Source organism: Pseudorasbora parva, chromosome 21 (genome assembly GCF_024679245.1).
Source record: "Pseudorasbora parva isolate DD20220531a chromosome 21, ASM2467924v1, whole genome shotgun sequence".
Lineage (NCBI taxonomy): Eukaryota > Metazoa > Chordata > Actinopteri > Cypriniformes > Gobionidae > Pseudorasbora > Pseudorasbora parva.
The window spans coordinates 3,024,967-3,040,233 of NC_090192.1; the positions used below are offsets into that span (position 1 = coordinate 3,024,967).

Sequence of the window (15,267 nt, forward strand, 5' to 3'; positions counted from 1 at the left end):
ATCAGTGTTATTCACTTCACCAGTCATAATGTTATGCCTGATCTGTGTATTCACATAACAAAAGTTTAGTTTTTGAAAGACAACTTTGAACTGTCACTTAAACCACAGCAGAAGTGTTTTGCTTCAGATTTTTATCTGATTTAATGCCATGTTGATTTGATATCGAATGCATTTACATATCCTTAATTTCCTCTGAGCCCAGAATGAATTTGCCCGGCTAAAGATTAGATTGACCTGATTAATCCGAGTGATGGCTTTGAATGAACATATTTACATAAACATGGACACACACACACACACACACACACACACACACACACACACACACACACACATACACACACACACACACACACTGGAGGTTTGCGTGAGGGCGTCAGAAGCACTAGTGGAGGATGTGAAATTGAATTGGGCTCCAGAATGGGGCTTTGATTGGATGTCAGCTTATCAGATGGCTGAGGCGCTTCTGGACTGAGAAATCTGGCTCAGTGCTCTATAAGATGTTTGAAATCTAAAGTCAAATACCAGAACAAACCCTATGAGATCAAGACAAATCCGCTACAGGCCACACGGATGAGAGAGAGTGCCTTGCAGATAACAGGAAATTGAGATTTGAGTGTAAACAGGAAATACGTTTAATATAAGGGACATGAGCAGAACTAACAATTGTATTTTTATCAACAAATATTAACAAAGATAAATAAATACTGTAACAAATGTATTGGTTATTGTTAATATTCGCTAACTAACATGACGCTATTTTAAAGTGTTAACATGCAATTATACACTGTAAAACATATGATGTATAAGTTATGACGACATGTTTTTACATCACTTTAACTCATCAAAATAAGTTAAGCAATTTTCAACTAATTTTGAAAAGTCAATTCAATGTATTTTAAGTTGATAATATTTAAACCAAGTTGATTTTACTTAAAAAATGAATGCTTCAATTTTTTGTTTACATTGTGATTGTCACATTTCACAAAATGGCACAGGATGCAGCTCAGCAAATCATAGTCAAGGACAGGAACTATTTGAATATTTATCTTTAAAGCCACATTTATTTAAAGGGACAGAATATGAACATCATCAGTCACTCTCTCTCATATCATTCCAAACACAGTAACACAAAAACTACCCAAACACTGGGTTGTTACGTCTGACCCAGGATCTGAGTAACACAAAAACTACCCAAACACTGGGTTGTTACGTCTGACCCAGGATCTGAGTAACACAAAAACTACCCAAACACTGGGTTGTTACGTCTGACCCAGGATCTGAGTAACACAAAAACTACCCAAACACTGGGTTGTTACGTCTGACCCAGGATCTGAGTAACACAAAAACTACCCAAACACTGGGTTGTTACGTCTGACCCAGGATCAGAGTAACACAAAAACTACCCAAACACTGTGTTGTTAGGTCTGACCCAGGATCTGAGTAACGCAAAAACTACCCAAACACTGGGTTGTTAGGTCTGACCCAGGATCAGAGTAACACAAAAACTACCCAAACACTGGGTTGTTACGTCTGACCCAGGATCTGAGTAACACAAAAACTACCCAAACACTGGGTTGTTAGGTCTGACCCAGGATCTGAGTATCACAAAAACTACCCAAACACTGGGTTGTTACGTCTGACCCAGGATCTGAGTAACACAAAAATTACCCAAACACTGGGTTGTTACGTCTGACCCAGGATCTGAGTAACACAAAAACTACCCAAACACTGGGTTGTTAGGTCTGACCCAGGATCTGAGTAACACAAAAACTACCCAAACACTGGGTTGTTACGTCTGACCCAGGATCTGAGTAACACAAAAATTACCCAAACACTGGGTTGTTAGGTCTGACCCATGATCAGAGTAACACAAAAACTACCCAAACAATAACCAAAAAAATGACCCAAAAGGCCCAAGCCAGGATTTGTGTTGAAAAAATAACCCAATATTTTTTAGAGTCTGTGATCTGAACAAATTTGACCCCATTGACTTTGATTATATGGAACAAAAACTGTTCAGAATATCTGCTGATGTGTTTCATACAGCATGAGGATTTAATGACTATTTGCTCTAAGGGAGTACCTTCAGTACGGGCTCCAGATTCATTTCTAAGCCACAGTGACCCAAGAACTAGACAGTTACCGAGGACAAGATTCTGTTTTATTACCGCTTGTTGCAGTTCGTGAAAAACAAATGGCTTTGGATGAAAATTTGGCAGCTACGAAGCGTCCGCTGCATTGGTTTGAATCTCACACACTGCCTTCAAAGGACTTATACGACTATAAATAGAAAGCAGAGTTTTCATCTTCTGTGCGAATTCTATCCCGACCATCAGCGCCCTTCTTAACAATCGTATCTTGCTGTTTGAAAGACTGTGGAGTGTGACCAGGGGTTTGTTTCCTGTTTTTCAGAGGGTTTGGCTGTTGGCGTGGGCTTTGGAGCCATTGGAAAAACTCCATCAGCTACGTTTGAAAGCGCCAGGTAAGCCGTAAACACAGTTTAAAGGATTGTTCACCAAACATTCGCCCACCATATCATTCAAACACATATTACGGTGCTTTATTTTTGGCACGTTTTCCACTACTTCAAAATAATTGAAACAGTTTCAACTTTATTTTCAACTAGGCATGACAATGAGTTGAAATGACTTGAACAGTTACTTTATATATTAGCCATTACATTTAATGCATCATAAAGTATTTTTAATGCATTAATTGGGCTTTGTAATGCACCTTATAATGCAGTGTATGATCTCATGAATAATTGATAGTGCATTATAATACTGATCTATTCATTGAACACATCTTTAGAAAGTATAATGCATTAAAACACATGACAAACAACTGATGTAGAGACTAAATTCACTGTAAACCACAGCTTTACAGGGATAAATATTTTAATATTTATCACAGGTTTATGTTTGTAGAGTAATTTGCAACGGCGTCAAACATGGCTCAACCAATCAGAACCAAGGACCAGGACTATCCGTCAAGATTTTCCGATTTTTCTAATTTTCAGTCTGTTCCACAAAGAATATGGCACATAATTGTATGATACTTTTGTACACTGTTAATTTTTTTTTTTTTTTAAGTTACCTGGTTGCCTTAAAAATTTGAGTTCATTGAAATTAAAAAAATGAAAATTTTTGAGAATCGACAACCTTTCTGCAAATATGATTAAAAAAAATTGTAAGCATATTGTGTTTTATTTGTGAAGACTCAGTGAAACATGACAAATTGTGCTATTTTCATGATTTATCATTTTTTTATGTGGTTCAGATACAATAATATTTTGAGTTTCTATTTATTAAACCAATTTCCTTCATTGTATCAACGCAAATGTTTAATTTCAATAAACTCACAATTTTAAGGCAACCAGGTTACTTACTTTTTTAAGTTAAACCAACAATATTTTTTTACAGTGTAGTGCTTCTTGAGATTTGCAGTATTAATAACCATGCTTTTGTTGTTTGGTAAAGGGCAGTTTGTACATTCTGTCAAACATCCCATTTTGTTTTTGTTTTTTACGAGTAATAGAAAATAATACGATGAGGCCAGAAGTACACTGGACTGAATGCAGACAAAATGTAAGAGTAAAAGATAGCATTCTGCCAATGCCTGAAGTCATAATAAACGAGGATCTGGACTGAGAACATAAGATTTATCACTTCCTCTTGTAGTTCGTAAAAAACGACTTGCTTTGCATGAACATCTGACATCTTTTGCTATATTGAAGGTATTGATTTGAAATGCTAATAACTCACAAATCCCTCGAATGAGATTTAACAAAAAATGCAATGTATTAAATCCCAAGAATGTTGAAGAGTTGACATCTCGGATCACACTGTAAAAAAATGACGTGATCGATAAGTCATGGCATCATAGTGTACGGCCATCTTCAAGTTCTTAATGAATATTAATAATTTCTTAAAGGGGTGGTTAATAATGATTTCACTTTCTTTTCTTTTTTACTTTAGTGAGTGTGTAGTGTCGCTGTTTGAGCATAATCAAAATCTGCAAAGTTGACTCTCAAAGTTCAAAGCAAAGGGAGATATTTTCTTTAACAGAAATCTCTTTTTAAGGACTACAACAAACGGCTGGTAGGGACTACAACAAGCTTCTTCATGGGTTAGTGACATCACTGACCCTAACATTTACATAAACCCCGCCCCCTGGAACACGCAACAAAGGGGGTGAGATTATCTTGACAATATGTAAATCAATGACTTGAAGATTAACCTCATCAGAGTTGCTAACTAAAGTTCTTGAAGCTCCGCCCCGTGAACAGCAGCTCATTTGCATTTAAAGGGACACACACAAAAACAGCACGTTTGTTCACCCTCAAAAAGTGACAATTTTAACATGCTATAAAAATGACCTGTGGGATATTTGGAGCTAAAACTTCACATACACACTCTGGGGACATCAGAGACTTATTTTACATCTTGTAAAAGGGACAATCAACCACCCCTTTAAAGATTTTATAAGCATATTATGTCATTGTGCTTTGGGTAAATTGTTTTATTTGTGGTGATAACGCAATGAAACATGCAAAATATGCAACATTATTTTTGGCCGGGCTGACAAAAAAAGGAAAAGATGATCACATGTAAAAACAAGGGAGAACCAATTATTAATAACTGAACAAATATATATTTTTTCCATAAATAATAACATAATAATAATAAATTAATAATAATTAAATAATTAAAATGATAATAATAATAATAAAAAAATAGTAAAATAAATAATAATAAAAAATAGTAAAATAAACCTTTTGCCGTAGTTTTGTCAGACAAATACATTAACTAAGTTTAGTGTTTTAAAATGTAAAATATTTCCTGCATGTGGTTTAACCAATCTTGTAGGGTCATTAAAAACAAATACCCCCTCCGGAAATGACTTTTGACCACTTCTGGACGTTTTTATATGTGTATAAACATATAATCAATATAAGAATATACAATCTGTATCTGTATGTTTTTATAATGTGACCCTGGAGCACTTCACCTGGAGTATATTTGTGGCAATAGCCAACAAAACATTATATGGGTCAAAATGATTGATTTTTCTTTAATGCCAAACATCATTCAGATATCATGTTCCAAGAAGATATTTTGTAAGTTTACTACTGTAAATATATCAAACATGGATTATTAGTAGTAAAATGCGTTGCTAAGGACTATAAAGTACCCTTATCACTGGTTTTGTGGTCCAGGGTCACATATTACTTTAACTCATCATCAAAATAATTGCGTTTTTATAAAAGTTCTACATGCTTCAACTCATTTTTTAGTCAGTTCAATGTAATTTAAGTTTTTTGAAGGCAGCAACTGAGTTGAAATGGGTTCTGCATTTTTTACGTATGTGGAACAGAACAGTTTCTGCTTCATTGTTCTCTGTCAAGGAAGAAACTAATATGGGGCCAGAAGGACGTGATGATGAGTAGATTCATTGTGGGGTGAATTATTTATGTAAAAGTTCACATGCAGAGTGATATTCTGCGGTTTAGTAATGACTGGATCCTGACAGTACTGTGTGATGCTGTCACCAAGTGGTCGAAACCGGTATTGTGAGATCTCTGTGTCTCCCAAGAACACACACACACACACACACACACAAACACACACACAAAGAACGTGCTGTTGTGATAATTCTTGCGCACATGGTAATATCCATGTTCTCGGGACAGTCTGTTTAAATGGGAGAATCCTGCCAGACAGGGAAGGAGGGAGCGAGAAGGAAACCGGCTAACAAGTGTACACATCGTACAGCCAGATGGAATCTATTAGCCATCGCCGAGTATCAGAGCCGCATTGTATGCGTTGAAGCACCTGGACTCCACTATATGTGACCGCCATCCAGATGTGAGCTTGCAGATGCTGAATGCTTGTCTTTTATTCTGCATTTCTGTCCGTAATACCATTTTGCATGCGTCTCCAAAAGGAAAAGCTGTTTTGGATTAGCCTTACAATCATATAATCTCTTTACATCCATACGGACACTGAGGGTTTCCTACCATGTGCTTTCTAGATAAAACCTCTGTTTGGCCGTGATTAAAAGCGCAGAGGAGGAGAAGACAGATGGATGATTAGATACATAGTTTGTTTCGACAAGTAAACACAGAGAGGAGCTTTGAACTTATGATACAGCATAAGAAGGAGGCCTTTGTCCACGCCTAAAACAATCACATGAGGACAAACAGAGAGTAGAGAAAGTCATTTAACTCGCCAGCCGTCTTTATTACGCCTCTGGGGCAAGCTATTTCAGTCATGCAATCTCTTTGAATGGTTAAACATCAAATTGAACACATTTTATTCCGCTATGTTGTCTGTTGCACTTTCTCCCAGTCATAGTAATATGAGTGCATTGTCTTTGTACATCAGTTTTTGGTACAGCTCAAGTCAAGTGTGTGTGCAGTACACATAGTTTCAAAGCAGCTTTACAGAAAATCATGATGTTGTTGTTCATAATATCTCAGTATTTTCATGCTTTATAAAGCTGATGGCTGAGAAAGGCTTCAGAAAGGCCTCCATTGGCATTCAGTCCATTCCCACTGAGCCACTCACAAGACCCATAAAGGCACTAAAGACGACATTACAAAGTCCATCTCACTACAGCGGCTGTACAGTCATTTTTTCAGTGAAGCGACTCCTCCGTCTCTCGATGTTTCAGGATCAGTGACGGAGGCTTGAGCTCGACTGTTAAACTGCTAACTTGAGATTTGAATCCGTGGTGGTAGGAAGTAGTTCTTCACAAAAGATTGTTTTGAAGACTCTGTGTTGTTGTTTCTGATTTGTTTACACACTTGTGCCGTCGAACTGTTGTTTAAACGCAATATCACACTCGATATGGCTGTATTTATAATGCATTATCATTACCAGCAGCCATATCACCCTGTAGCCCAAGACTGGTTTCCCCCTGAAGCTAAGCAGGGCTGAGCCTGGCCATTACCTGAATGGGAGACCAAATGGGAAAACCAGGTTGCTGCTGGTAGAGGTGTTAGTGAGGCCAGCAGGGGGCGCTCACCCTGTGGTCTGTGTGGGTCCTAATGCCCCAGTGTAGTGATGGGGACACTATACTGTCAATGAGCACCGTCCTTCGGATGAGACGTTAAACCGAGGTCCCGACTCTCTGTGGTCGTTAAAAATCCCAGGATGTCCTTCGATAAAGAGTAGGGGTGTAACCCCGGCATCCTGGCCAAATTTGCCCACTGGCCCCTGTCCATCATGGCCTCCTAATAATCCCATATCCTGATTGGCTTCATCACTCTGTCTCCTCTCCACCAATCAGCTGGTGTGTGGTGGGCGTTCTGGTGCAAAATGGCTGCCGTCGCATAATCCAGGTGGGGCTGCACTTTGGTGGTGGTTGAGGAGATTCCCCCTTCTATGTAAAGCGCTTTGGGTGTCTAGAAAAGCGCTATATAAATGTAATGAATTATTATTATTATTATTATTATTATTATTATTATTATTATTATTATTATTGTTATTATTATTATTATTATACATAGGGCTTTAAGGAAAGTGTCACCTTTCCCCCCCCAACAGAACCGTTAAAAAGGATTGTACCGTTAATTGATTAATAACAGGAACTTCAGCAATGGAGTGCTTTGGAGGGGAGATTTTAAATTATTTTAATCAAAACATATTGTTAAGAAAATATGTTTCTTGTTTTTAATAAAGCTTTTGAAAATGAAACATTTAATTTCAGCATGAAACAGAAATTGCGTTAGTATTTTCTTCTCTAGAGGCCGAATATATACGAGTGTAACGCTTCTCAAACAAGAACAGATGTAAGGCAGGGCTTGATTTAGTCTGTGGAGAATTGATTGAGCATCAGAGCAGAGATGAGATGAAGTTATTCTGATTCAAGATTACCAGGAACATGAATTTAAAACAACAATTATGTGCACAGATAAATCATTTTGAAAGAATGCTGCAAAATAAAGAATTGATTTCTTCCAGCTTCATATTTCAGTTTATTTAATTTCTCCACTCCGCTGGAGAAAGTGCTGCTAGTTTTGGTTTTGTGTTCTTCACATACAGTATTTATGTAGTTTTCATGCACTTTGTTGGTTTTGTGAAGTTGCACCATAATATCCCCATAAGACTTTTGTAAGTAAGTGAAAAAGAAAGAAAGAAATGTGACATTCCCCAGCACACAAGTTCATTCTGAAAAGAAAAGAAAAACATTTTGAAATGATGACTTTAGAGGGACCATTCAAAGAGGCATTATTATTCTGCTCTAATTTTATAATACTTTACCCTCTCCTTCTTTCTGTCCGTTCTGGCTGAACCTAATGGATTCAACACTTGCTTGACCTTAAAGTCCTTCAGTGTGTTGTTTTGAGGAACCAGGAGAATCCCAGATCTCTTTTAAAAGATTTATAGGAAGTAGAATAGTTTGCATTATTAGTCTCTGGTAATTAAGGTGGGCTGGCTGAAATTCACAGGGATCTACACATTGGATCATGTTTTCAATTCATTAAAGGTGCCCTAGAATGATTTGAAACAATATGTTAAATTGTTCTCTGATATCTACATTGAGGGTATGTGGCTTATTTAAGGGAAAACTTGTCCAGAGACAGTTTTACAGGTCCATTTACAACCCTATAAATTGTCCCTAGGATGTAATGCTCTGTTTTTGCCTTATTTGGAAGAGTCATGAATATTAATGTTGAGCTCTGCTCTGATTGGCTTATTTCAGCAGCTCAGAGCAGTTCAGTAAAGCGGCTCGTGAGTCCTGACCGTCCTGACACAACATAGACCAACTAAAGGAAACTTTAAGCAGAACATCTCAAATACAGCTTACTTGTTTATTGGTGTTTTCAGATCATCCGCGCGCGAGAAAGAGCTTGTTCGTGCGGTTGCCAGATTTCAGTGATTAAATCCACCAAACAGAGCTTTTCTGTGAAAAGAAACCCGTATACTATCCAGTCCAAAAAAACCCGTATACTAAACACGTCCAATCTGGCAACCATATGCACCCGAGCTCTCTCTCGCACGCTGATGATTTGAAAACACCAATAAGCAAGTAAGCTGCATTTTATCAATCTCCATTTGAGATGTTTTGCTTAAAGTGTCATTCAGTCTACATTTTAGACTTGTCTTTTTTCGTCAACGATATTGCATGTTTATATAACTTAAGTTACAATGTAGGCTAACGTTACGCAGTGACTGTGATGTAGCCTAATCTGAAATACAAATAGGCAAAAACATCATAGGAAACACTATACTTCAGTTCTCAAAAATATAAATATATAACTTATATTTTTACAAAATGAATAGCCTTGTCAAATGACTGTCATTTTAACCTATATGGTAGAAACGGTGACATTTGCTAGAAGGATCCCGTGAACGATCTGTAAGCAAAGTATCTACGGTTGTATTTTGTAATACAAAATAATATTACCCTTTTTTTATTAGACACACTATTTAGTTTGGTATGGTACTTGGTGTTTCCTACTGTTACTGTACTAGCATCTTGCGTTATCTAGACAATGCGGTCTCTCTAAGAAACTTTCAATTTAACCAGAAATTGTTGAAACAGTCAATAAGTGGATACATCGTTACTGCTTGCAGGAATATAGTTGTAATAGCCACTTTCTTCAGTTTAAGACACTGAGCGAAGCTTGCTTGAAATGGGCAGAACAAATGAACGATCTTGAATTAAATTGTTGTGGTATCGGATTATGTTGTGGCATCGGCATGGCTGTTGACATTTTGTATCTGTGGGAAGGGTATAAAAGTCTCCTGCACAGCCTGAACATGACGTGTGTCTATGCGAGCAGCTTGTTTACCCGATGATTCGGCTCCGTCAGTTCCGCCTGACAATGAACATGTTCGGACAGATGCAAATGTTGGGGCCGTGCATATAAATGATCCCCAATGCTTGCATCACGGTTGGGTTTATGTTGAGAAGCATTTTTTTTTCTGTTGAGTTTTCGATTTACGAGATTTACATAAGAAGGAGGAGGCAATGGTGTTTGAGACTCACAGTATGTGATGTCTGTGTACTGAACTCTCTTATTGTTTCACCATGGCAAGGTTAATTCAATTTTTCATTCTAGGGCACCTTTAATGATCTAATGCCTTTCAAGCGTTTGGTCTTCACATGAAAAAAACCCTCAACAAATGATTAATAATGGACGTTCTAGACCTGTTCCATCTGTGGTGATTCTTTCAACAGCCGTGTTCACAAAACCTCCAATTATCAAACGTCAGTCATTCAAGAGCCTATTTTTGGACGGTGCTAATTGTATGTTATTAGGACCCTGAAAACCACTAACTTTATTAGCCTGACCTTTATGCTGAAAAGTTTAATCGTGTGTGATATTTTTGAGGATACATTTTTCCAGGTTGGACTGACATACACAACCTAAAGTGCTTTTGCTAACATTATTTCACCTTCAACCTTAGAGAAGATGGTTGTTTATCCAGAGACGCGTCTGGACATCTTGACCTGTAGAAGAGGTTTTGGTATGTGGGTATACAGCAGTGGCCAAAATGATGGAAAATGAACATTTTTACCCTTTGTTCAAAAATTATTATTATTATTTTTTTAAAGCACATGCCTTTAGTCTAAAAAATGCTGGGTTGTTTTAATCCATGTTCGGGTCAAATATGGACAAACCCAACCGTTGGGTAATTTAAAGGGTCATTAACTGCAGTGTTTTATTGTTTTATAATGTTTCCTGTGGTACACTTATAACGTTAGTATGATTTTTACATTTGTACTTCAGTGTATACACCCACTGCTGTTGTTGGCTGACATTTTTGTATATGAAATAGCTTATATTACGTGTAACTCTCTCTAAAACTTTTAGCACATTTTTACTATAACAGCTCTCAAGGTTAACTAATCGTAAAAAGTGACGATTATAGCATTATATTCAGATCTATAGCATATTGATATCTATGGTGTTATGAGCAGAGGTGGAAAGAGTAACAAAATATTCTACTCAAGTAAAAGTACTGTTACTTCAATTAAATTTTACTTAAGTACAAGTAAAATTACTGGTCTAAAAAATTTTACTCAAGTAAAAGTAAAAAGTAGCTCATTTAAAATGTACTCAGAGTAAAAGTTACTTAGTTACTTTTTTAACAGTGGGGGTGGGGGACTCTCCGCTGTAGGGTTGTGATAGAATGAGATTTTCACGATATGACAACTATCTCAGAAAACATAAATTAAACATTTACTGTACCTATTATTAAATGATGGTTTATTATCACTTGTTAAAATGATGTTAAATGAATGAAGAAGATTGGTCTTTTTTTATTTGGTGAACAAATGCTTTATTATAACAAACTTAAAACCATTTGTTTATTTTGTTTATCAAAATTTCAATAAAACGTATTATACGTCTAATAAACTAAATTCAATAAATTATTATGAATTAGATTAACAATTTATTTTTATCATTAATTCGTAAAAATGTTTAAGAATAATAGAGTCCATATGTAGTAGACAGAGCAGCTCATTCACAGAGAGAGAACAAGCAGATCATATATTCATAGATTCATATAGCATTCAATGTGTAACGAGTAGAAATATAGTGTGGCCCCTTTAAGAGCTGCGCGCGCTCCTGAAAAGTGAAAACGAGTTCTGCATCTTGTGTATGTGCGCACTGAGTTTTGAGCTCCCATGTGTGGGGATTATTCTCTGTTCTTCTGTTGCTAACAGTCAGTTATTTTGTTTTATTGAGTAATGCTGTGGACGGAAATGGAGTTTGTGATGAGAGTTCAGCGGGAAATAAAGTACGATCTGTTTGACGTCAATCGCCTCGTGTTTGCATCCACTCCAGATATATTAAGTGAGCTATCCGCATTTTTCACCCGGACACAAGCGTTACAAATGTTGTGCTTTAATGTTCACAGACCATGTCGCGATTTGATTTATTTCTAAGGCCTACAGCTCTACATTCGAGTTTTTCGTTCATTCCACCAGTTTGCGTGTATTACACCAAATCTACGTTATAATGTAAAGTTAATGTTCATGACTGGATTCCGGGATTCCCTCTGCGTCACAGAAATCAATCGGCCTAAGTTATTAACATACCTTTATTTGCACAGAGGGATGTGTGCCCGAACATGTTCTATGTGTTTCTTCATTTGCATCCACATTTTGTGCAAATTTGATATCCTCCAGGACAAAACCACATTATTTTTTTCTATATCCAAAGTATTTCCATACTAGCCAGGAGTTCACGACGGCGTTTTGCTTTCACCTGGGTCTGCGTCACTGACGTCTGTCTTGTTTGTCTCCATCTGATATTTGCGCGCATGTTAGGCTTGTTTGAGATGAGCAAAATCTGCGCAGAACCGATCACCGGTGATCAGCGCGAGATGCATGCCGGTTAGAAATGTGTCCGAGGGCGGTCCGCCTTGCTCTGATGTCATGCCGACGTATGTCAAAAATCTCTCGCGCTGGCGAGGCGGATGTGTCGGATTCTGCAGTCGAGCGCAGTTGCTCTCCACCGACTGCGCGGAGCAAAAGCATGATGGGAAACGACTTGCTGACGAAACAGCTTAATGCTTATTGGTTTAAACAACCGTGATGTAAGGCTGTTTTTTTTATGTTTGATTTTAAAACTCTGATATCATGTGTTTATGTGTATAAATTATGTGTGGATATTCTCAAACTCTCGGACAGTGCGATCTCTCTGTTGGTTATGTGATTGTTGTCATATTAATAAAAATATATAAAAACATGTATGTAATTAAAGTAAAAATCCTTGATAAACAGGCCTTTCGAATGGAAATAAATAACAAAAACTTTGGGTGTCTTGTTCATAATATTTATTTTCATATAAAAGCAACAGAACTTAAATAACATCCAGTTTATCAGCAACAGAGCGCACGAGTGTGAATTCCGCGATATCTGCAACTGATCTCGCAGGTGTCTGATCCACTACGAGAAGAGAGAACTGTCCGGCTTGCCTGAACTTTTTTCACTCCTCCCCTCACTGCAGCCGCCTAGTCTCGCCTTTATTTCAGGCGAGGCAAGGCGCATCTCAAACAAGCCTGTTCTCTCCCGCGTCCCGCGCCTTCTATTCAATATTAGTCATTTCCGGATCGCGGTGTTTTTCCTCCTCTCTTTGCATTAATGATTTATTTTTACTCAGTAACGGATGTGGTTTAAAATGTAGCGAAGTACAATACTTTAATCAAAATGTACTTAAGTAAAAGTAAAATTACAGATTTTTAAAACTACTTAAAAAAGTAGAAGTACACAGAAAAACTACTCAATTACAGTAACGCGAGTAAATGTAATTCGTTACTTTCCACCTCTGGTTATGAGGATTGAAAACAAACACGGAAGATAAGACAATGCTGAATAAAGTAGTTTTTTTGTTATTTTTGGACCAAAATGTATTTTCTAATTAACCCACTGATGTCTCATATGGACTACTTTGATGATGTTTTTATTCCCTTTCTGGACATGGACAGTATAGTGTGCATACACTTGCATACGCTCTCGGACTAAATATAAAATATCTTAAACTGTGTGTGAAGATGAACGGAGGTCTTACGGGTGTGGAGCGACATTAGGGAGAGGAATTAATGACAGACATTTCATTTTTGGCTGAACTAACCCTTTAACCTTAGTGTTTTGTTCTTCCCTCATGTTTAAAATATTTAAAAAAATAATTGTTAAAAACAAGTATCCCCTCCGGACATCATCACTTTTGGCCACTGCTCTGTATGTATGCTTTCCAGTTTCTGAAACCGTCTTGTTCTCCATCCCGAGCCACTGAAGGCAGGCAGTCAGACAGGCAGTCTTCTCTCCCTCCTCTGAAACAAAAGTCTGTTTGTTTTCCAGGGGAAAGCCACTCTTCTGTTTCTTTCCCTTTCCCAGCGCTCTTCTCCCAGTCAAAGCAGTCCTTGCATTCCCCAGTACCCACATACTCAAGTGGACTGTTAAAACCAGATGCTCAGAGACTCTTCAAAGAAACTGGGACTTTTTTGTAGCTCCAATGTAGGTACAGCACATGTTTCTGAGCAGATACATCGAAGCCCAGACGTGCAGTTGCTCAGGCGTCTCTATCTTTGACTTAGACTATAGGGTGTAAACGTGCTGCTGACATCAGTGAGCTTTATTGACTTATTCCTCATCGAGTACAACAGCGGAGGTGACGTGACCTTGGAGTTGTCAAAACATTTTACCAGAACTTTATTTTATTTCTAGGGCTAGTGATGAACTCAGCTGGAATAACATTTTTTCGGACTGCTTCTCTGCTGGAGGTGTTTCTGTCCAAATTATGTCATATTTAATGAGCGAACAAGTGCATTTTAGTAGAAGCCGATCTAATGCACGCCTTTTGTTTCATAGCAAGCCAATTTCCTCTGGTGAAAGACTTTAAATAATGACAAACGTTACTGAGAAGATAGGCTTTGGAAAAAGTAATTTAACAGAATTAATTTGCAATATATATGCACGTCAGTCATTTAAGACAGAATGTCAAAATGGATAGTAATTGTATTATCATATATTTTGAGCAATAACAGATCTGCCATTTAATATCAATTTAATCGAGCCATTATTGAAAAATTTGTCTGGGAGGCTCATGTGATTTATAGTTATTACATTACTAATGTTTGATTTCTAAACTAGCTGTTTAAGAGACACAGATGTGAAGTTTGAATGTTTGATTTCTATCTCTGATTTCTTTTGTTTTATTTAAGTTCATACTTTACGTGATGTAAAGTCAGAGTTTTAATTTACCTGGATTTACTGCACTGCACATTTTGCTTTAAATAAAAAAGCAGGTAGTAGTGGGTAGGTTTAGGGTAGCGGGGCGTATATGACACGCGCTTGGGTAGGTTTAGGGTGGTGGGGGGTTCGTATGTATAATACGCCATAAAATGCGTCTCATATGCACGCGAAAAACCGCGTGCCATAGACACGCCAAAACTCATTTTATGAGTTATACATTCCACGACATTGCACACTCGTACTATTTATACGCATTTTTGTGAGAATACCCTGGATATATAGACCCATGAGTGGGAATTAGCAGGCAACCTTGCCAAAACAACACACATTTTACCCCCAAACGCCATTTTTCCCCCGGAGAACCCCCAGAGAAGCTATTGTTTAGGGCTAGTAGTTGGCGGGTTTTGTTGTAAATACTTGGCAACCCTGTCTGCAAGCGCGCTGGAATAAACGATCTTTGCCAGTGTTGTAAAATAATAAAATAATTTAATGATACACAGAGTACTTCCCCAACATGATCATCATTTCTGAGAGAAATTGTGAAGG

General features: G+C 37.5%; 1 protein-coding gene across 2 annotated transcripts in view; it reads left to right on the top strand.

Annotated features, from left to right (window-relative positions):
• The window catches only part of LOC137055795 (zinc transporter ZIP11-like), a 181,758-nt gene that overhangs the window by 146,462 nt on the left and 20,029 nt on the right, over positions 1–15,267 (top strand). For both annotated transcript variants that reach the window (XM_067429700.1, XM_067429699.1), the window contains exon 8: positions 2,416–2,485. In XM_067429700.1, coding sequence (XP_067285801.1) covers positions 2,416–2,485 — 70 coding nt within the window. The remainder of the gene's footprint in view (positions 1–2,415; positions 2,486–15,267) is intronic.